General features: G+C 48.1%; 2 protein-coding genes across 2 annotated transcripts; both read left to right on the plus strand.

Moving 5' to 3' along the window:
• Window positions 1–10,733: 10,733 nt before the first annotated feature.
• Window positions 10,734–13,129, plus strand: LOC136351239 (uncharacterized). The gene is made up of 2 exons (XM_066306020.1): window positions 10,734–11,037; window positions 12,166–13,129. The coding sequence occupies exons 1-2, from the start codon at window positions 10,734–10,736 to the stop codon at window positions 13,116–13,118; spliced, it is 1,257 nt and encodes a 418-aa protein (XP_066162117.1). The 3' UTR covers window positions 13,119–13,129.
• A 2,094-nt stretch (window positions 13,130–15,223) lies between these two features.
• On the plus strand, window positions 15,224–21,126 carry LOC136354512 (uncharacterized). The gene is made up of 3 exons (XM_066306021.1): window positions 15,224–15,350; window positions 19,398–20,474; window positions 21,017–21,126. The coding sequence occupies exons 1-3, from the start codon at window positions 15,224–15,226 to the stop codon at window positions 21,022–21,024; spliced, it is 1,212 nt and encodes a 403-aa protein (XP_066162118.1). The 3' UTR covers window positions 21,025–21,126.
• Window positions 21,127–21,954: the final 828 nt, after the last annotated feature.

Raw genomic sequence — 21,954 nt, forward strand, 5'->3', positions numbered from 1 at the left:
ATCATCTAGGTCCCAAATCGACACATCCCCTCTGGTATCCTTCGTGGCGCTGATGTGGCATGCCACGTGGACGTGACGTGTCCTTTCTTTTTTTTTCTTTTCATTTTTTTTCTTTTTCGTTTTCTTCTCATTCTTCTTTTTTCCCTTTCTTCTGCTCGGGTCATAGAGAAAGGAGAAGAAAGGGAAAAAAAGAGAAAAAAAGAAAAAGAAAAAATTTAAATGGGTCCCATTAATTTGTTAGTCAAAATGATGCCACGTCATGTCCGTGTGGCATGCCACATCAACACCACGTAGGATCCTGAAGGAGTTGTGGTGATTTGGGATCTAGATGACAAACTATGACAAGTTCTATGACTTAGATATGCATTTTGGGAGTTTAGGGATCTAGGTGACACACCACTACAAGTTTAAGGACCGCCCGTACACTTTACTCTATTAGAAGTATAGGAAATGAGTTCTTTCTATATGTTCTTCTACTTAGTTAGAATTATTTATCTGAGGAAATCTATAAGCTTCACTTCGTGTCACTCTACCCTCATATTAAATTAACCCCTGCCTAGGCTTTGATAAAGGCAAGTAATATATATGTGTATATGTTAGCGTGGTTCTCTCTTTCACAATCTTCCCTTGGGATTAAATAAATACGATACCTTGGAATACTTTCGGGTGAAATGCTGAAATGCTACAATGGTATATCCGTGCGCTTGCGGATTACTTCTGTAACCATAAATATACCAGGACTATTTCTGCGCCATTGCTTGGAATGAATATTTCTAGTAATGTCATTAAAAAATACCAACAGTAGGGTAGCCCAGGCCTTTTGGTGAGCTGCGTTCGACATGGAGACGGCTAGACGTTGTGCTCGGGTCGTTCGGTGGCTGGGAAGATGGCATGCGATTTGTCGGCTTCGGTTCGCGACTAAATTGATGGCTTTCAATCAGAAGCCGGGGCGGGTGGATCCTAAAGGCTAGTTTGGATGTGTTTATGATAGGATGCTGCATGGAGGATTGCTACTTAACGGTGTATTGCTACTTAGCGGTGTACATGCAACGGAAGGCAGGACAGAAGAACGGAGGCAGTGACAGTACCAGCCGGTGGCAAAGACTAAAGCAGTGCTGATAGTAGCAAACCTGGTTTGGAATGGTGGAGGACTCAACTTGGAAGAGGTCGTGGTAGAGAAGGAGTCAAGCACGGGTTCGGTTTCAATACACACGACAGAAGAGATAGAAAGGGAGACCGCGTTACACACGAGAGGGGATCGGACGAGGAGTACGATTCGTTCTGGAATTGGAGTCACTTTTTCCCAAATAAGCTCATCAAAGGTTTCATGGGATTGCAATCAAACACAACAGAGTGAAGAGCGGATCAATCCTGATTTCGTGGGCAAAGGTGGTGTGCTAGTGATGAGCTACAGCAATGGTGCATAGCTTCGGGTGAGCGGGATGTTTAGGTGGCGGTGCTCAGCGTGGCAGGCTCCAGGAGGTCGAGGCGACAGGTATTGGCGGCAGAGGCGGCGCTGCTCCTGCGTCGGGGGACTGCCCTGTGGGCGTCGGGATCCTCATTCAGCAAGAGGCCCACAGTGATGGTCGCACCCTCATCGGTGAGGCCTAGCAGGCAATGAAGCGGGACGATAGCTTCCGTGCATGGCGGCCCTCTAGGATGGGTAGCAGCGTCGGGAATGGAGGTGGCATTTTCAGTGGGGGCGTGACGACTTTGGTGCTCGGTGGTCGTCAAAGGGGGCTTTGGTAGCAAAGCTGCGTTAGGCGCTAGATGGCGCCGTGTGCTCGGGCCGAGGAGAAGTCGGGTAGAAAGAGTGAAGCGAACGATTCGGTCTAATCCCTCGTTGATTGGTTTTTGACCAAGAAAAACCATGCTGGTTTTTGGAACAAGAAAAAACCAGGCGGTCCGACTGGTTTTAGTAGGTGGTTTCAATTAGGGTTGTCAATGAGTGGAGCTTGAGCTCGCTCGCCTGCCTAGGTGTAACACCCTGAAAATTCGACCGACAAAAATCTAAACTCCAAAAATATGGGCCTTCAAAAACTTTTTAAATAAATTGCATCATGCCGATTTTGTTCGACTATTTTATTGGATTTTGATTTCGGAGTTCATAGATCGCGAATAAAGAATCATTAATTAGGATTAAACCCGAAAAGTTAGATTGGCAAAAGAAATAATCAAGATATAATTTAAAATAAAGATGAGGTGAGGATAGAAATGAATAAAATATTACCGCGATTATATTTGTATCGATTAAATTTAAATACGACGGAATGAGAATTAACTCTAATTAAAATCAAGTAAATTATATAAAAATAAAATATGGGTACAATTAATCTAGAGTGGATCCATTGGTTGGGATAACACAAATATCGAGTATACTTCATTTATGCAAAATTTAGGATTTATAGAATCAAATTTATATAATAAATAGGCTAAAATGGGGTTAAATAGGAAAAGTCACTGTTCATTGCCCCATAGGTGCTCGATTGCGGTCTCTTGCCCTAACTCGCCGCCGCTGCCGCGCGCCGTCGCCGTCGCCGTCGCGTCGCCGTTGCCGTCGCTGTCACGTCGCCTCGCGCCCCGCGCGTCGCCACTGCCGCCCGTCGCGTCGCCCCGAGCCCCGTGCCGCCGACTCGCATCCCGTGTCGCCGCTGCCGCGCCGTCGCCATCGCCGTCCCGTCGCGCCGTCGCGTCGCCGCACGCCGTCGCCATCGCCGCTGCCGCGCAGCGCCGCCATCGCGTTGCCTCGCGCCGCTCGCTATCACGTCGCCTCGCGCCCCGCGTATCGCCGCTGCCACCCGTCGCGTCGCCCCGAGCCCCATGCCGCCGCCTCGCGCCTCGCGCCGCCGCTGCCGCGCCGTTGTCGTCGCCGTCACCGTCCCATCGCGCCGTCGCGTCGCCGCGCGCCGTCGCCATCGCCGCTGCCGCGCCGCGCCGCCATCGCGTCGCCTCGCGCCCCGCGCCTGTCGCGCGTCGCTCGCCGCCGTCCCGTCGCGCCGTCGCGTCGCCGCGCGCCGTCGCCGTCGCCGCTGCCGTGCCGCGCCGCCGTCGCGTTGCCTCGCGCCCCGCGCCGCCGCGCCGCCGTCGCGTCACCCGCCCCTCCCCTCTCTCCCCTCTCCCCCTTATCTTTCCCCCTCTCCCCTATAAAAGCCCCACTTCTCCCCTCCCCTCACTCCATTCCCTCCTCCTCCCCTCTACCCACTCCACCGCGCCGCCGCCTTTGCGCCGCCGCGCCGCTGCATTTGAGCCGCCGCGCCGCCGCCCTCGGTGACGCCGCACCGCGCCGGGTACCGCGTCACCTGCATCGCCGTCGCCAGCGTCGCCGTCGCCGTCGTCGCCGCCGCCGCCCCCCCTCCCCCCCGCCTCTCGCTTCACCGCCGTTGCCGCCGGGGAGCGCAGCCGAGAGAGAGAGGGAGGAAGAGAGGAGCCGGAGAGAGAGAGGAAAAGAAAGAGAGGGAGAAAAAGAAAGAAAAAGAAAGAGAGGAGAGAAAAAGGAAGAAAAAAAAGGGGAAAATAGAAGAGGGAGGTTAATAAAAATAAAAAATTTAAAATAATTAATGATTTAATTATAGAGTAATTATAGTCGTAAAACTGCGAAATTTAAATTATATTTCGGTAGCCTCTATGAGTAATCAATTCACGGTAGGAATTTAGATTTATTTAAGAACTAAAATGAAGGTGTTGAATTCTTAGGAAAACCACTTAGGAAACACAAAATATCTTAGGTTGAATAGTTCTATTCCGCGAATAATATTGTGGATATAACAATCGCCTCTCGTGCTCGCTTTTCGATTTGGTCTTTATTGGATTTTATTTGAATTCTAATGGAATTCAAATCAATTCTTCGCACGTACTTGTAGAGCCCGAGGGAGTTGCGGATCTGAGTGAAGGCCAAGACTCACAAGACTTTGAGCAAGGCAAGTCATCACTATTCTTTGAACATGTTGATCCCAATTACGAAATTGTTTTGTTTACAAAGAAAATTGCATGCAATGATGAACATCCTACTTGTGATTATGCCATGCCTTTATTATTGTTTACCCTTAAATCTTTGTAACCATGATTATGTATGAGTCCCTAGTCAACTATGACCATTGCTTAGAAATGCTATTACAGAATCATGCATACTCATATTTATCAAATGCTATATGCTTGGGCAATTACCTTTGGGAAGGTAATTGAGATGCGGCATGTGGAGACATGAGCGCCACATTGCCATGATATTGATGACATGATTTGTGAAAGGAAAATAAAGTGAAACAACTGTTTTCGACTGGGGCGGCCGGAGGATTTGGGTGGTGTCCGGAAAAGGCTAGTGCCGTCCCTGGTCAATTAAGGACCGAGCCATGAAGTTAAGCATGAAACGACCCCCGTACAACCGCACTTCTCGTATGGGTATAGACCTAGCGGAGTAGATAGCTGAGCGGAGGCAGTACCATGCGTAGTGGTCTTCTTTTAGGTGTGTGATGCGGCAAGCAGTCTGCTGGCAGATGCCCGGTTCGGATGGCCAGGTGGATGGCCAGGTGGATGGCGGATGCCCGTTCCGGATGGTCAGAGGCTGGCTTGGCAATACTACATGAGGATACCCATAAGAGAACAATCATGATGGACTGGGTTCAACGACAAGAAGCAACGTAGGAATGTGTGTGTTTTTCCCTTCCCGGGAGCGCCAGAACTCCTCTCACTGCTAGAAACGTATGACGCCTAGAGTGCATGAGGGCTAAAGTTCATGGAGCGGGTACTGCCAATGCGAGGTTATCGAAAGGCTTTGCCGTGACGCGTCTCATGTGTTGGGACGAGGCTCATGTGTTGGGCAGTCGCGGAGCGCGGGTAAAGTGTACATCCACTGCAGTGTGAGTAAAACAAATCTATTCGAATAGCCGTGCTCGCGGTTATTGAGCACCGGAACATGTATTACACTTGGGTAGACTCTAAATTCTTAACTTGTGTGGGATGGGTTATTGCATGATGATTTTTATGCTGTTGGAGCCACTTTCTGAGAGATGGGAAGGTGGACATCCTCAGAAAACCATGACGACTCAGTAGCGGGAAGCTATCCTTGGGATCACAATGGATGGTGGACAGAACCGTCGTTGTTTAAATATGAACACTGGTACTAAAATTTGCTCAGTCAATGCTATGTCTTAGGCTTGCGAAAAGAATTACAAAACTTGCTTTGCACAAAAGAACCATAGCCATCCTTTGAAATTTCCCTATCATATGCATTGTTGATGTGGTGGCTTGCTGAGTACGGTTGGTACTCACCCTTGCAAATATAAACTTAATCAGAGGCTGGAGATGAAGCTTCGGAGGATCCCTATGCCTATTACCACGAGAGTGATGAAGACGATGGCGCTCAGTAGGTCTTAGTTACGGTCGTTGCCTGTGGCAATGGCGTGCCGCTGCTTTAACTCCGCTACCTTATCTACCTCTGCTTTTGGAATGTATTCCGGACCGCTCGGTTCAATGATTTAAGACCATGCCTGCGGGCTTATGATGTAATAATTAGCACTAGACTCTCATGTATGTGCATTTGGTATTTCAGCTATGAACTCGTGTGTACCAGACTACTTGATCCAGAGAAATGATACTGTTTACACGATTGATTCCTGTTATAAAAACGGGGGTCTACACTAGGTTCGAGCTCGATACAAGCTTTAGCCGAGCTCAAGTCGAGTCTATAAAACTTTCGAGCTTTCAGACATGCCTGGTCTGAAGTCGATCAAGCTCGAGCTTGATTTGTAAGTGAAACAATGTATATTTCATGGATAATCTTTTTTAAAAAACATTGATTTATAGTTCATCATATTGATAGAATAGGAAAAAAGAATAAAATAAATATATGATGCTAATACAAGATACTTTATTGTATGGGATGCTAACAAATAACATATTTGATCTCCTAATTTATTAAATAACAACAAAAATTATATATTGCTAGGCTCAATGGAAGCTCAAGCTCGGCTTGTCTAGAGCTCGCAAGCCTCGAGGTTTTTGTTTTTTTTTTTTTTTTTTTTTTTTTTTTTTTTATACCCTAAAGGGCTATGACCGTGTGGTTGTTTGGCCGAGTCAAAGTGGTTGTGGAGTGTGGACTATGGGGTGTGCTTATCAGCGCATCAGTGTGCGATCTATATAAGTCATGCACACGCTGGTCCTTCTAGAAGGCACTAAGTAAAGCATCGTGACCTACACACATGGCCCTTCTAGATGGTAAACAAAGCACTTAATGCTAAACGCAGCGTTTAGGGCTAAGCTGTAGTTTTTAATAATAAAATAATAAATAATTTGAATTACAAGTAGTAAGCTAAGAGCTACAGTAAATTCTAAAAAGTAATAAAAATTGATTTTGAAAATTTAAGTTGGAAGTTTTCAAAAATCTGAATTGAAAAGTTTTCAGATTTGAATTGAAAGTTTTTAGTTGGATGGAGATTAGTAAACAGGTGGCTGCTCCAGTATTGAAGGACATGCTTGCTTTTTCGTTTGTTTGTGTCTCGTGGGCCACAAGACATGCAAAAGGAGGTATGATGCAGCAAGGCAAAGGTGACTGGTTAAGTCAAGGCATGACTCAGCGGAAGCAACATGGGAATTATCGAGAAGCCCCAAACAACAGTGGGGGAAAATCGTTGATTGCTTCAATGGGTCTGTTCGGTAGTACATGATATATTCATATTCAGGATCTACAGGTTTGCATAATAGGGATATATGGAACCTGCATCACTAAAGAGGAAGAGCAAACATTATAGTGGTAATTTCTTCGGGTAATTCAAAGCAATGGTGAATTTTATCAAATTATCATAGATTCAATCTATGGATGCGAGAAGTGTGGATATTGGATTTGTTAACTCGGTTCATAAGACGGAAGAAAGAAATGGTTCTCTTCATGTCTAGAAGTCAGGTATGTACCGGTTAAGGAGGAATTCAATTTCGCTTGGCAAGACATATGTGATGATAGGAAAGAAGGTGGATCACTGTTGTATATGGAGTTAAGAGGAAGAAATTACATGGATAGTGGAGTCTCTTGTTTATGGTGAGCCTAGTGGAGGCTTGTCGGGGCGATGTGAGCAACGAAAGGATCAACACAAGTCTGGGTTCACAGAGTTCATGCATGGGACAAATTCATATTGGTGTGGCGTATTTTTCAAGGTGGAGTTTGTATTGAATATGCGTAGGTAGTAGGTTACAGTTTGTGACTTGGAGTTGTACAAGTGTTAGGAATATAGTAAAAGTCGGACTCTATCCTATGCTCACTCTTAAGTAGAGGGGTAGACCTATTATAACCGTACGACGACTTAGTATAGTGAGAGGGAGCGGCTGCCAGCAGTGTCCGGCCGAGGTTGTTGTAACTCAGATACACTGTAATATGTTGGATCGGTGATGAGCATCCGTAGTCGATGTCTTGGCGGTATAGGCTTCGGCTAAATCACATTAACAAACATCGTGCCTAAGTATCGTCATTGTGTTTGAATCTTTCTATAGTGTTTTCTTCCATGTTTGGTTTTCGATGTTAATTTTGGGGTTGGTTTTGTAACAAAAACCCTTCTCTTCCGTCGAAGGCCTTCTTGTTGTGGTAAAAGTGATTCCTCCATAAGAACATATGTTACCTCACTTCTCGGCTCATGGTATGAAAAAACGAGTATCACTGCCAGTTCATGAGGGTTTGCACATGAAACCGTGGTGAACAAGTAGTTCTACTCCATCACCATCGGTTAAAGAAGATGATAGTGATGGGAAAATCCTATTTCACCTAAGCAAAAGACGGACCTGAGAATGATGGTTTTTCTATTTAGTGAAATGATATGTAGCCAATTTGAAAATTAACATGAATGTATAATATTAATTAACTTGCATGTCCTTATACTCTCTTCTTCCACAAATTATACTTGGTGTCTATCATTAAATGAGGGGTGGATGTGGGTGGTTTTCTATTACTTCAACTAGGGATGCAAGCGGGTCGACCCACGAGTTCATTTATAGGTCAAATAAATGATAATTCATGGCTTTTCGCATCGTGCCCCTACTTGCCGCATCTAGGTATGCAAGTGGGTCGATCCATAAACCCATTAATAGGTAACCCGCGATTCAAACCCACGGGTTACGCACTAGTTTTGCCTATAAGCGGGTTCATGGGAAAGCACTTGCACCCCTAACTTCAACGATAACAAATGCGTCTGCACTTTTTTTTTGATCCAACAGCCATAAATCCCCATGAAAAGATATCGTTGTACATGGAACACATTGGACAACTAGAGATCCATATTCTCCATACATGCATATCTGTTTACGGTCGTTAGCGATCAATTTCGCCCGTCAATACTACCAAAATAAAGGAGAACTAGTTATGCTTGCAATGCATATTTGTGTTCAAATAATAAATATTCCACTAGCACTAGAATTACTAACCTCTTACAGAGAATAAACATAAAATGAAGGAAAATCGGCATCAAAATAGACGATCAATCAATCGGACGATGTCGAGAATCAGACTTGTGGAAGGATAGGCCAAGAACTCAGAAATGACACGATCAATTGGGCCAAAATTCACAAGTCTGAAGTGAGCAACAAGAGAGGAGGCCGCCTTCCAGGAACTGAGCCGGTTGGGCCAGCCCAGGGGTTCGGCCGAACCAGCCGCAACACCGATGGATGCAGGGTTTGGCTAGACAGCTGGGATTGATTCCCAATGATGGTTGGTGGGTATTATCGACCTTTCCAACCATCATAACCATCATTACCAGCCTATATAAACCCCTCACTCTCTCCATTTCAAGACACCTCAAGTAAGAAGCTTCATACATCTCTCAAGTTTAGTATAGTCTCTATAGCATAGTGGAATAGAAATAGAATAGAATCTTCAGTCCTCGGAGTCTTCGGAAGAATTCGGGTATGGCTCTAGTAGTTTTTCCTTCTTTTGTAAGACTTGTACTTTTATTAGAATATTCTTCTTTATAGTACTTTGGTATTGTATTACTTTCCGAGTATATGAATACCAAATTTATTATATATCCAAGTTACATTTATTATAATGCTAGCTTATCTGGGAGATGCAATGGTGTGGGTATAATGATCGTATTTATGATGACTCTAAGTCATGACGATGATATTAAAGTAGTATTTGGTAAATTAAGCGTGATGTTTAGATTACTGGATATCATTATTTGGAGTTATATGCTGCGGAAGCAAGGTGGGCCACTGTGTTAACGACTAAATTTGGTAATATCAGTATCGGAGAGGAAGGTTGGATCGAAGCAGAATCAAAGATGAGGATCATTGCAGAAACAGAGTAAGAATCAACTGGAGTTCGGATTGGCTACGATTGAGATCGGCTAAGTCTGAGTCAGACTGGGTCAGGTGATACGACCGATTCCGACAGTATGACTTGGTGTACGACATCAGGTCGAGTTGATATGCTTCAAGATGATTGCCACGCATGGATAGAGTCCTGAGAAGGCAATTGTATCTATTAGTTAGGATATTTTACGTAATTTCCTTAGAGATATGTTTAGGCAAAAGTCTGCCGCAAAGACTTATGGTATCTTAGAGTTTGTTAGAGATAAGAGTCGTGTCCGTTATGGACATGTTGTGTAATTCTCGGGTATAAATAGACCTCAAGCCCCATGTAATCAATTTAACACACGTTCAATACAATCTCGGCGCATCGCCACCCTTTTTGCTTTAGTTTTATTTCGACTAGTTCTTGCTTTCGGGTTGAGCTGCATCGGTTTCGATCTTCAACAAGAGGTAAAACTTGTTATGACGGCTTGCGTTCTTGGGATTAGTGCTTCCATTTTTATGATACTCTAATCTTGTTTATGTAATTCGTTGAGTTATCATATATCTTACATAATCTCTGGCAATATCGCTATCTAATCTACAATCGGCTAACATCTGTCGGTAGAGGGCAGCGATTAGATTAGATATCGACGTTGACTTAGATTATATAAGGTATCCACCACTCTATGAAACTTCCAACGGCTTGATTGTCTAGATATTGTCCTTCTTTTCATACTTATAGTTGCATCAGTTGAGTTTGATCTTATGAGTCGTGATTAGAATCTCAATCTCTAGCCTGATTCTTGGTCGCCGATTAGGGTAGAATCGTGGTTTCAGCCGATCTTACCTGATTTAACTACATTTGTTTTATATGCTTTATTGACATGTTAAATCGCATTTAAGTATATTAGACTTTTGTTTGATATATTCTACTTGCTTTAATATCTTAATATAGAGTGGTATCGGAGTATTAGCCGATACATGCTAGATCTATCTGATCGGCTATGCTATGAACATATATAGTCTCATTATTAATATATATTTCGATCTAAGTGATTTATACTGTCTCGGCATGGCGACCGATCTATCCCAATCACTTGATTTAAGTATATATCGATATAAGGAGTATATATTGTTAATATCTATAGCCGATCGAGTAGATTTAGTTCCTTCTTTTTTATTTATAACTGTCGATCGATACATATATGACATCGGCGCAAAGATAAATGATATGTCATCGGCACCTAGCCGATCGGCTATCGTTTATGGATTTAACCATGGTTTCTTTGTCTTTATTTCTTGTTGATTGCAGGATCAAATCAACTGGCACACTAACATACCCGAAGGCGAGTTTTGGACCTGCACTACAGTTAAGCAGATCTCCTAGGCATCATGTTTTTCATCAACACGCTTTTGGCATGCCTGGTGGGACCCATTAGAAGTCAGAATCACAACAGCAGTTCCCCATGGCCGAGAAACTGCCAGCATCGCCGTCCTCGGCTGGTCCTGGCTCTGTTAAAGAAAAGATCCCGGAGCTAGGTTTATCTGAGATTGATGAAGCCAACATTGTGCCCATCACTCTGGATAAATTGACACCTGAGCAGCAAAAAGACCTTGATACAATGATGCAGCAAGCATGGAATAAGTTCTTGAGCTCATTCACGGAGACCTGCAAGGGGACATTGGTTCAGAAATACAAAGTGAAGGTAGTTGCTGATGTTCCTGGGACCGGTTCTTCTAAGGATGGAGAAGTGAAACAAGCTCTAGATGGTGCGTGTCACGTCCTGATAAATTCATTCCGAAATAAAAATCATTCCCTAAAAGGAATAATAGAATTAATTAAAATTCGAAAAGAAATTGACAAACACTAAAATACGTGCCAGAAAAATTCGAATGTGGTCCGGAGAATTTTTGTTAAATTCTCCTTGGTCTAAAAGGAGCCCTCAAATTTTACTTGAATTTTCAGAGCACCGAAAATATTTATTAAACAACAACAACAATTAACAAAGTTTATTAAAAAGAAAAAGCTAAAAATAATCCCCCTCCTCCCTTTGGGCCAAGTCTGGACCAAAGTCTCCCTCTCTCCCCCTCGGCCCGCAGTCCAAGTCCCTCTCCCCTCCCTTTGTTTTTCTCTCTTTCCTCCCGGGCAGCCCACTCCCTCCTCCTTCCTCCCGGCCTGCCTAGGCCCAGCAGCCCGGCCCAAGCCAGGCCGAGCCGAGCCAGCCGCGTGCACGCGCGCCGCGCGTGCGCTGACTGCGCGCGCTGACCGCGTGGGGCCCACGCGCCGGTCGTTTTCCTCCTCCCGCACGGCCTCCTCTCTCTCCCGTGAAAACCCTAGTTCGTTCCTCCCTCGAATCCGCGCGATTTAAGCGTTGGATTCCAAAATTAATTGGGGGGAATTAATCCCCTTTCCTTCCTCTCCCTTTTCCCCCTAATCTCCCCTTTAATCGTCCACTATTTTGACCGGAACGGCTGCGCCATTCATGGCCGCCTTCCATGGCCGCCGGGCGCCTTTTCCGCCGCCGTTCCCTGCTCCTCCCGTGCTCGGCTCGCTTCCCTCCGCTATAAAACGGAACCCCCTCGCTCCGTTCTCTCGTTTTAGCCCCCTCCCGTGTCCTCCCCGTGGCTGCACCACCTCTCCCTGCCTCCTCCTTCTCTTTCCTCCATGCCGGCCACCCTCCAGCCGCCCCTACCGCCTTGCCCGAGCGCCGGTCGGCCGTGCCGGCACCTCCTCCAGCGTCGCAGCCGCCTCCTCTGCGCCGGCCTGCCCTCTGTTGCCCGTGGAGACCTCTGGAAGTGCATCCCCGCCGGCAACAGTGGCGTTACCGCCACTGTTCCGTCTTCGGCCGGCTGCTGTTCATCGCCGGTACGCCGACCGACGTCGCCATCTCCTCCGTTGACGTCGCAGCCGCCTCCTCTCCCCCGGTCAGCCCTCCGTTTCGTGGGGAAACCACCGGAGACGCGTCCTCGCCGGCAAAACAGTGGCGTTGCCGCCACTGTACCGCCTCCAGCCGCCTGTGCCGCCTTGCCGGTGCAGCGGCTGTTGTCATCGCCATCCTCCCTCGACGTCGCCGCGTCGCCCTCCACCCCGGCTTTCCCTCGGTTTCGCCGGAACGCCGTCGCCTGCGTCGGTCTCGCCCTCCGCCTCACCGGAGTTCCTTCGGCAACCCCTTCCGCCGTGCCCGTGCGCCAGCCGACGTCGCCATCTCCTCCTCCGGCATCGCAGCGTCAAGGTTGCCCTCGGCCACGCCTCCCCTCCATCCGAACCCCGCCTGTGTTCGTTATCGTCGTCTCCGCTCGTCGTCGTTGACGACTCCTCCGGTCGGTCGTTCGTCCTTGCCGGCTCGTCGTCTCGCTGCGCCGCCACCCTCGTCGTCATCGTAGCGGCGTGTTCCGCGCCGTCCTCGTCTCTGTGCAGCTGCTGCCGGCTGCCCTCATCGCCTCCTCGCCGGTTCCTGTCGTCATCCTCTCGTCGTTCCCGGTCGTCGTGCCGTTCGTCCCTCCGTCAAGCCGTTCTCGTCCGTCGTCCGCGTCCGTCAAGTGTGCCGCTGCAGCCCCGTCGTCGTCTTCGTCCTCGCCTCCGCGTCGCCAAGCGTTGCGCCAGCCGCGTCTCGCCTTCGTCCAAGGATCGCCGCCGAAGTCGTCCCCTCGCCTTTCGTCTCCGTCATTCCCGGCCGTCTCTGCCGCGCCCGTTCGTCGTTGTCGTTCCCTCGCCTCGTCGCGTGGTGGTAAGGATCTCTCCTTCGCTGCCCCGTCCTCGTCATTTCGGTGTCGCCCGTGCCCGTTGTGCGGTTGTCGACCCCGGTACCCGTGTACCGGTGTCGGTAGTCGTTCGCTTGTGCGTGTGGTGACCGTGTTAGTGTGCCCGCTCGGTAGCCGCGTGGTTTCCACGTGTGCAGCCCGTGTGGTGTCTAGTGGAGTCCGTTTGTCGACCACTCGCCTCGGTTGACACACGGGATCTGCTTCCGTCGACCCGTGGACCGTATCTGTGTACTCGGTCTACCGCGGTCCTTTAGGTTGACATGTGGGGTCCGCATGTCAACGGCGCAGCCTTCCTGTCTTTTCCAGGCTAGCGCTTACACATGTTTTATAGTTGCAAAACCTAATTATAATAATCCGCAAATCTCCATGTAACAGCATTAAACTTCGGATGATCATATCTTGGTCATATGAGCTCCGAATCGATCCGTTCAAGTCTCCTAATGTTTGTTATAACCTAAAGAACCCTGTGCTTTCTTTTTATGTATTGTTATTGCTTCTTTATAGGCTTGTAGCTTTACTTGTGTGCTTCGCGTAGTCTTCGTCGTTCCGGAGGTTCCTGAAGCGTGGTTTGCGGTCGTCGCCGAAGGTTCGGAAGGCCGTTATCTCTGAGCAAGGCAAGTCACATCATCCTTGAGCATATTGAATCCCAGTTTATAAAATTATTTTGATTTAAATTAATGCATTATCGCTTTATTTAAATTCCTGCGTTATCACTGTTTTATTTAGCCATGCCTATTTACCTTTGTTATGACCTTATTATTATTGCTATTGTTATTATTACCTTGTTCACCCTAGGATAAACAAAACCCCAACTAGTGGGTACTCTATTCATGGTTCCACTAGTATGAATTTAGGTAGATGCTTCGCTAATTAATTAGGCAATATTAGGTGGTTTTATAACTTTAGACTTTGGGAATTCTCATATCATTTGGACACTATGGAATGGTTGGCTTATGTTGGAATTGGACACACACCTCCCCCTCTATTCAAAACCCCCAAAATGGTTTTAGGCTGGGCTCGAGGTGCGTGGTTGGGTTTTGTTAGTCGTACCTCGGGTACTATAAGGATTAAGCTCGGGCCTCTGTTGCAAAGCACTACCGTACTTCCACATGTCTAGTGGGTAAGGCTTAGTTTGTGGCTCAGTCTGGTTATAAACAAAAGTACACGGATGGAGATGGACAAAGTCGGGGGTCGATGGACATCTCTAGGACAAATGAAGGCTACACGAGCTGCGGCCCGGTAGTCGAGATGTCATAGCATAGGGCTGGTGTCCTGCTGCTAGGGGCTCAATCCTGCCTGCCTGTCCCGGAGGTTCCGGCCGTAGGTGGGGTTGGGTCGGTACTCTTGTTTATGGCTAGGATGGGTTGGGAACTATGTCACGTCTTCCGTCCGTATACCGTGGTGGTATGTGGCACGTGGTTACGCGTGAGGAAGATGTGTCTTGTGGGTAAAGATGTACACCTCTGATCAGAGTATAACCTATTCGAATAGCCGCGCCCTCGGTTATGAGCAAGCCTAGCAATGTACCCAAGTTAGTGTTTTAATTCTTAAAATTTGCTTAACAACTAAAATGTGGAATGGTTGGCCTGGGTTGGCTTGGGACGAGCTGGGACCCAGGGTCGGGTGGCCAGTTCGGTCTGAATCATCGTAGGCCTTGGGTTAAGGCAGGTTCGTGAGGGTTCACGGCCTTGATTAATAACACTGTGTAACTCTAGGATCGTCTTTATAAAATGGCTTTGGGCAACTAAGTGACTTTTAAATGTTGTTTTCTGCAAAACTTAACCCCTATATTATTACCCCTTGTACCCCCTTGCATTAATCATGCATCTGCCGGTGTGGCTTGCTGAGTACTGTGGTTGTACTCATTCTTGCTCAATCTTTCCCCCCCCTTCACTAAGAGAAGCTTTGGAGAAGAAGTCTTAGGTGGAGTCCTGGCTTATACCCCAGTTGAGCGCCTGTGAAGATGGAGCCGTAGGCCCGCTAGTCCGCTGCTGTTTATTTTTGATTGTCAGGCCTTAAGTGCCTTTGTAATAATGTAAATATTATCGATATAATAAAGATGTGTCTTTTATATCATGTTTGTGTGGTGTACCCTGGCTTTTCCTGGGACGGGGATTAATACACTAGCGTTCGGGAAAATGTATTTTTCTCGGTCGCGACAGTGCGGCTCAACCGAGTGATAAAGGTGCTGCAGATGGCTTTCAAGGAAATCAAGGTGATGGCTCTCAAGGAGTGTAGGGTGTCGACTCTCAAGGAATTCAAGGTGATGGTGTTCAGGGAGTTCAAGGTGGAGGCCCTAATCAAGATGACAATGCGGCACAGTTACAGTTTAACAACTTCCAAGATCATGTTGATTATGCTGTGCACCATGCTTTGATCAATCAGTCTGGAATATTAGTCAACACTTTGTCAAACATAGTGAAAACAATGGTTGATGGTTCAATGGCTGAGTATCAGGCTAAAGGACCGGTTTATCTACCAGGAGAGGTGTTCCCAAATTATCGGCCATTAATCACTGATAATCAGCCAGCTGTCCATTCAATTCCTCTTAATGCACCATCGGCTCAGCCGACGGCGCCAGTATCGGCTCCTGCACCTGCTGCACCACCATCGGCACCGGGCCAGTTAGTTAATCCCCGGTTGTTGGTGAGAGAACAACCACAGCATAGTGGATAGAATGTGAATCGGCTAACACAAGATCAGGTTGCGGCTATGTTCTTACCTCCTCAACCTACTGTTGATCCGACCCAGCAGCAGCCGATTCAGCAAACACCACCAAGGCAGCAGATTGTGCAACCGATTCAACAAACACCCCCAATACAACAGGTTGTACAGCCAGTTCAGCAGACGCCACCAAGACGGCAGGTTTTGCAACCAATTCAGCAGACGCCATTAAGGCAACAGGTCATTCAGCAGATTCAACATCAAGGCTTGATGAATGCATCGGCTGGGTTTACAACACCTGGTAGTCAGCTTGGGCAGCATGCTGCAAATCAAGTTGTCCCAGAGCACTTGGTTCATCAGGTACAACCAGATCAAACGGTGATACCTCAAGTTGTTCCCGAGCATTTGGTGCGCAATATTCAGCCAGATTTTCAAAATTACCAGGGGGGCAATTTGAATTATCAGTATCAGCCTCCATCACCGCAAGTTCAATATCAGCAGGAAGCATCGTCTCAACCCCAGTTTGTTCCTCAATACAATCAATTCGAGCCCATGTCACAACAACCTCAAGGAGCACCTCAACAACAACCATGGGCCGATATGATTGCGGATGTGATGAAGGAGAAGTTTGGGCTTAGGCCGAAAGACGCTGGAAATTTGTACCGGTAGCCTTACCCTGAATGGTTTGAGAGAGTCCCTCTACCTAATCAGTTCAAAGTTCCAGATTTTTCAAAATTCTCAGGGCAGGATAGTACGTCAACTTATGAACATGTTAGCCGATTTTTAGCTCAGTGTGGTGAAGCATCGGCTGTGGATGCCTTGAGGGTTCGGTTGTTCCGGTTGTCTTTGTCTGGATCGGCTTTCACTTGGTTTTTTTTCTTTGCCATATGGATCGATTAACAGTTGGGCTGATTAGGAGAAGCATTTTCACAGCTATTTCTACAGTGGGGTACATGAGATGAAATTGTCTGATTTAACAGCAATCAAGCAAAGACATGATGAGCCTGTGCATGAGTATATTCAGAGATTGAGAGATGAGGAATAAGTGCTACAGCTTGAGTTTGACTGATGCCCAGTTAGCCGATTTGGCTTTTCAAGGTATGATTACTCCAATCAGGGAGAAATTCTCGTCTGAAGACTTTGATAGCTTGTCGCATCTTACACAGAAGGTAACCTTGCATGAACAGAGGTTTACAGAGGCCAGGAAGAACTCTAGAAAGGTTAACCATATCTGTCCTTACATATATGGATCGGATAATGATGATGATGATGATTCTGAAATAGCAGCAGCTGAATGGGTGAGAAGCAAAATGGTTATACCATGCCAATGGGTAAAGAATTCTGGAAAAGAGGAGAGGTATGACTTTGATATTACCAAGGCCGACAAGATTTTTGACTTGCTACTCCGAGAGAAGCAGATTCAACCTTCTACTGGTCATACAATTCCATCGGCTGAAGAATTGGGCAAGAAAAAGTATTGCAAGTGGCATAATTCCGGGTCTCATACTACCAATGATTGCAAGGTCTTCAGGCAGCAGATCCAAGCGGCTATTGAGGGAGGAAAAATCAAGTTTGATGATTCTAAGAGGCCGATGAAAGTTGATGGCAATCATTTTCCTATCAATATGGTGCATACAGCTGGCCGAGCAGCCGATGGGAGATGAGCAAGGGGTGTCAGGATTGTCAAAAATTTGGAGCAATTCAGAGGGCACCTGTCACAGCCTGAATTTTCGTTTCAAGATTTATAAATTATTTAATAAATTAATAATAGAAATTATATTAAATGTTCATTAATTTACAAGTGAAGATAAATATGGGAAATAAAATTTCCTAAATATAACGCATGGCTGGATTTAATTTTTATTAAATTCTCCATGATTAATTATGCTCTCTTAAATTTTCTCAGATTTTTCAGAGCTCAATTCCTAATGTTAATACTACAAAGAATATTTCAGCAATTAGTTAATCAATAAATTAATCAATTAATGATCTAATTATAATTATGTTAAATTTTTTGCTTGTTTCAAAATCCTTAAATTATAAATTGTTGTTTAAAAGGAATTATTATAAATGATCTTAAAAGCCTAAAAGAGAAGATCTAATTTTAATTCTCTAAATATCAATATAAAAGTGGGCTAGATAAAATTTTATTAAATACTTCTCTTGTTTTTATAGTTCCTAGATTTTTCTGGGATTTATTGAGCAAAGGAAATATTTTTAATAAACGGAATATCATTTCATGAATAATTTAAAAAGAAAAATGTTTTTAATCCTTCTTTTGGCTTTAGGCCGAAAGTCAGCCCAAGTCTCTCTCTCTCTCCCCGGCCTGCGCGTGCTCGGCCCATCTGGCCCAGTCCGCCGCCCCTCCCTCCTCTCTCTCTCTGTGCCGTTGACACGTGGACCCACCTGTCAGTCGTCTTCAACCTCTGGCCGCGCCTAGCCGCGCCGCAAGCCGCCTCCTCCTTCCAAAATCCGGCCGCCCCTTTCCTTCTCCGATCAAATTGATAGAGGGGAAATGATCCTCGGGATCTCCTCTTCCTTTTCTCTATTGGAAACTCCGGCTAATTTTGTTTGGAAATCGACGGATTTGAGTTCGATTCGGATCAATCTCTCTCCTCTAACCCTAGACCTTCCATCTTCTTGCCGCTGGCCATGGGCCTCCATCGACGCCCCTAGACCCCTATAAAAGGACCCCCGGGACCTCCTCTTCTCGCCGCCACCTTCGCCCTAGCCTGTCACCTTCTCTAGCACCGCCTCCGCGTGGTTCTTTGCGTCGCTGCCGCCGGCGGGTGTCCAGTCGGGCACCGCCGTCGCTTCGGTCGTTGCCGTCGGTCGCCGTCTCTGTCACGTCCTGATAAATTCATCCCGAAATAAAAATCATTTTCTAAAAGGAATAATAGAATTAATTAAAATTCGAAAAGAAATTGGCAAACACTAAAATGCGTACAAGAAAAATTCAAATGTGGCCCGGAGAATTTTTGCTAAATTCTCCTTGTTCTAAAAGGAGCCCTCAAATTTTACTCGAATTTTCAGAGCACCGGAAATAATTATTAAGCAACAAAAACAATTATCAGAGTTTATTAAAAAGAAAAACCTAAAATTAACCCTCTCCTTCCCTTTGGGCCAAGTCTGGCCCAAGGTTTCTCCCCTCTCCCTCTCGGCCCGTGGCCGAAGTCCCTCTCTCCTCCCTCTCTTTCTCTCCCTCTCCTTCTCTTGGGCCTCCTCTTCCCCTCCCGGCCCACTCCCTCCTCTCCTCCTCCTTCTGGGCCGCCCCTCCCCTCCCTCCTTCCCGCCCGGCCCAAGCCGCGCCACCCAGCCACCTGGCCCACGCCGAGCCGCTCCCCGCACGCGCGCAGCACGTGCGGTCGTCTTCCTCCTCCCGCACGGCCTGCTCCCTCTCTCCCCGGAAACCTAGCGCCAAACCTCCCCAAAATCCACGCGATTCAAACAGCGAATTCCAAAATTGATTAGGGGGAATTAATCCCCTTTCCCTCCTCTCTCTTTCCCCCTAAATTCCCCCTTGAATGGCGCCCCCAAACACCGGGAACGGACGCGCCAACTCCGGCCACCTTCCATGGCCGCCGGCCGGCTTTTCCGCCGCCGTTCCCCGCTCCTCCCGTGGCCGGCTCCCTCCCCACGCCTATAAAATGGAATCCCCATCCTTCGTTCTATCGTTTTAGCCCCCTCTCGCGCTCTCCCGTGACCTCACCACCTCTCCCCGCCGTCCTCCTCTCTCTCCCGTGCCGCCGGCCGCCTCCAGCCGCCTCTGTCTCCTTGCCTGTGCGTCGGCTGGTCGCGCCACCACCTCTCTCGGCCCCGCAGCCGCCTCCTCTCCCACGGCCTGCCCTCCGTTTTGCGCGGTGACCGCCGGAGGCGCGTTCCCGCCGTTGCCCTTCTCTTTCCCCCGCGCCGGCCGCCTCCAGCCGCCTCTCCCTCCTCGCCCGAGCGCCGCCCGGCCGTGCCGTCGCCTTCCCCGGCGTCGCAGCCGCCTCCTCTTCGCCGGCGCTGCCTCCGATTCGTGGGGAAATCGCCGGAGACGTGCCCCGCCGGCGTCCAGTGGCGTCGCCACCACTACACCGTCTCCGGCCGGCTGCTGTTCGTCGCCGGTACGCCGACCGACGTCGCCGTCTCCTCCGTCGACGTCGCGGCGTCGTCCTCTCCTCCGGCTGCTCCTCGGTTTCGCCGGAACGCCGTCGCCCGCGCCACCTCTCCCTCGGTCCCGCCGGCACCCTCTCCGGCAGCCCCTTCCGCCGTGCCAGTGTGCCGGCCGACGTCGCCATCTCCACCCCCGGCATTGCAGCGGCAAGGTCGCCCTCGGCCTCGCCTCCCCTTTGTCCAAACCCCTCCGCGATCCATCGTCGTCGTCTCCGTTCGTTCTCGTCGTCGACGTCCCGTTGATCGCCCGGCTCGTCGTCTGGCTGCGCTGCCACCGTCGTGGGCATCGCTGCGGCGTGTCCCACGCCGTCCTCACCTCCGTGCAGCTGCTGCCGGCTGCCCTCATCGCCTCCCTGTCGGTCGTCGTCTTCCTCCTTCCTCCTCGTTGTGGCGTTCGTCCCTCCGTCAAGCCGATCGCGTTCGCCGCCCGCGTTTCGTCAAGTGTGCAGCAGCCCCGTCGTCGTCCTCGTCCTCGGCTCCACGTCGTCAAGCCTTGTGCCAGCCGCGTCTCGCCTTCGTCCAAGGATCGCCGCTGAAGTCGTCCCCTCGCCGTTCGTCTCCGTCGTTCCCGGCCGCCTCCGCCGCGCCCGTTCGTCGTTGTCGTTCCCACGCCTCGTCGCGTGGTGGTAAGGATCTCTCTCCTCTCGCTGCCCCGTCCTCGTCCTTTCGGTGTCGCCCGTGCCCGTTGTGCGGTTGTCGACCCCGGTACCCGTGTACCGGTGTCGGTAGTCGTTCGCTTGTGCGTATGGTGACCGTGTTAGTGTGCCCGCTCGGTAGCCGCGTGGTTTCCACGTGTGCAGCCCGTGTGGTGTCTAGTGGAGTCCGTTTGTCGGCCACTCGCCTCGGTTGACACACGGGATCTGCTTCCGTCGACCCGTGGACCGTATCTGTGTACTCGGTCTACCGCAGTCCTTTAGGTTGACATGTGGGGTCCGCATGTCAACGGCGCAGCCTTCCTGTCTTTTCCAGGCTAGCGCTTACACATGTTTTGTAATTGCAAAGCTTAAATTATAATAATCCGCAAATCTCCATATAACAGCATTAAACTTCAGATGATCATATCTTGGTCATACGAGCTCCGAATCGACCCGTTCAAGTCTCTTAATGTTTGTTATAACCTAAAGAACCCTGTGCTTTCTTTTTATGTATTGTTATTGCTTCTTTATAGGCTTGTAGCTTTGCTTGTGTGCTTCGCGTAGCTTTCGTCGTTCCGGAGGTTCCCGAAGCGTGGTTCGTGGTCGTCGCCGAAGGTTCGGAAGGCCGTTCTCTCTGAGCAAGGCAAGTCACATCATCCTTGAGCATATTGAATCCCAGTTTATAAAATTATTTTAATTTAAATTAATGCATTACCGCTTTATTTAAATTCCCGCGTTATCACTGTTTTATTTAGCCATGCCTATTTACCTTTGTTAAGACATTATTATTGCTATTGTTATTATTACCTTGTTCACCCTAGGATAAACCAAACCCCAACTAGTGGGTACTCTATTCATGGTTCCACTAGTATGAATTTAGGTAGATGCTTCGCTGATTAATTAGGCAACATTAGGTGGTTTTATAACTTTAGACTTTGGGAATTCTCATATCATTTGGACACTATGGAATGGTTGGCTTATGTTGGAATTGGACACACACCTCCCCCTCTATTCAAAACCCCCAAAATGGCTTTAGGCTGGGCTCGAGGTGCGTGGTTTGGTTTTGTTAGTCGTACCTCGGGTACTATAAGGATTAAGCTCGGGCCTCTGTTGCGAAGCACTACCGTACTTCCACATGTCTAGTGGGTAAGGCTTAGTTTGTGGCTCAGTCTGGTTATAAACAAAAGTACACGGATGGAGATGGACGAAATCGGGGGTCGATGGACATCTCTAGGACAAATGAAGGCTACACGAGCTGCGGCCCGGTAGTCGAGATGTCATGGCACAGGGCCGGTGTCCTGCTGCTGGAGGCTCAGTCCTGCCTACCTGTCCCGGGGGTTCCGGCAGTAGGTGGGATTGGGTCGGTACTCTTGTTTATGGCTAGGATGGGTTGGGAACTATGTCACGTCTTCCGTCCGTATACCGTGGTGGTATGTGGCACGTGGTTACACATGAGGAAGATGTGTCTTGT

This window comes from Oryza sativa, chromosome 12 (genome assembly GCF_034140825.1).
Source record: "Oryza sativa Japonica Group chromosome 12, ASM3414082v1".
In the NCBI taxonomy this organism is placed as follows: domain Eukaryota; kingdom Viridiplantae; phylum Streptophyta; class Magnoliopsida; order Poales; family Poaceae; genus Oryza; species Oryza sativa.

What these genes read in the sequence shown, in the direction of transcription:
- LOC136354512 (XM_066306021.1), top strand. Translation starts at nt 15,224, where the DNA reads ATGGCTTTCAAGGAAATCAAGGTGATGGCTCTCAAGGAGTGTAGGGTG. An exon ending in CAAGATGACAATGCGGCACA is followed by an intron (nt 15,351 to 19,397) that starts GTTACAGTTTAA and finishes CTCTCCCGTGAC; the next exon opens with CTCACCACCTCTCCCCGCCG.
- LOC136351239 (XM_066306020.1), top strand. Translation starts at nt 10,734, where the DNA reads ATGGCCGAGAAACTGCCAGCATCGCCGTCCTCGGCTGGTCCTGGCTCT. An exon ending in AGTGAAACAAGCTCTAGATG is followed by an intron (nt 11,038 to 12,165) that starts GTGCGTGTCACG and finishes ATCTCCTCCGTT; the next exon opens with GACGTCGCAGCCGCCTCCTC.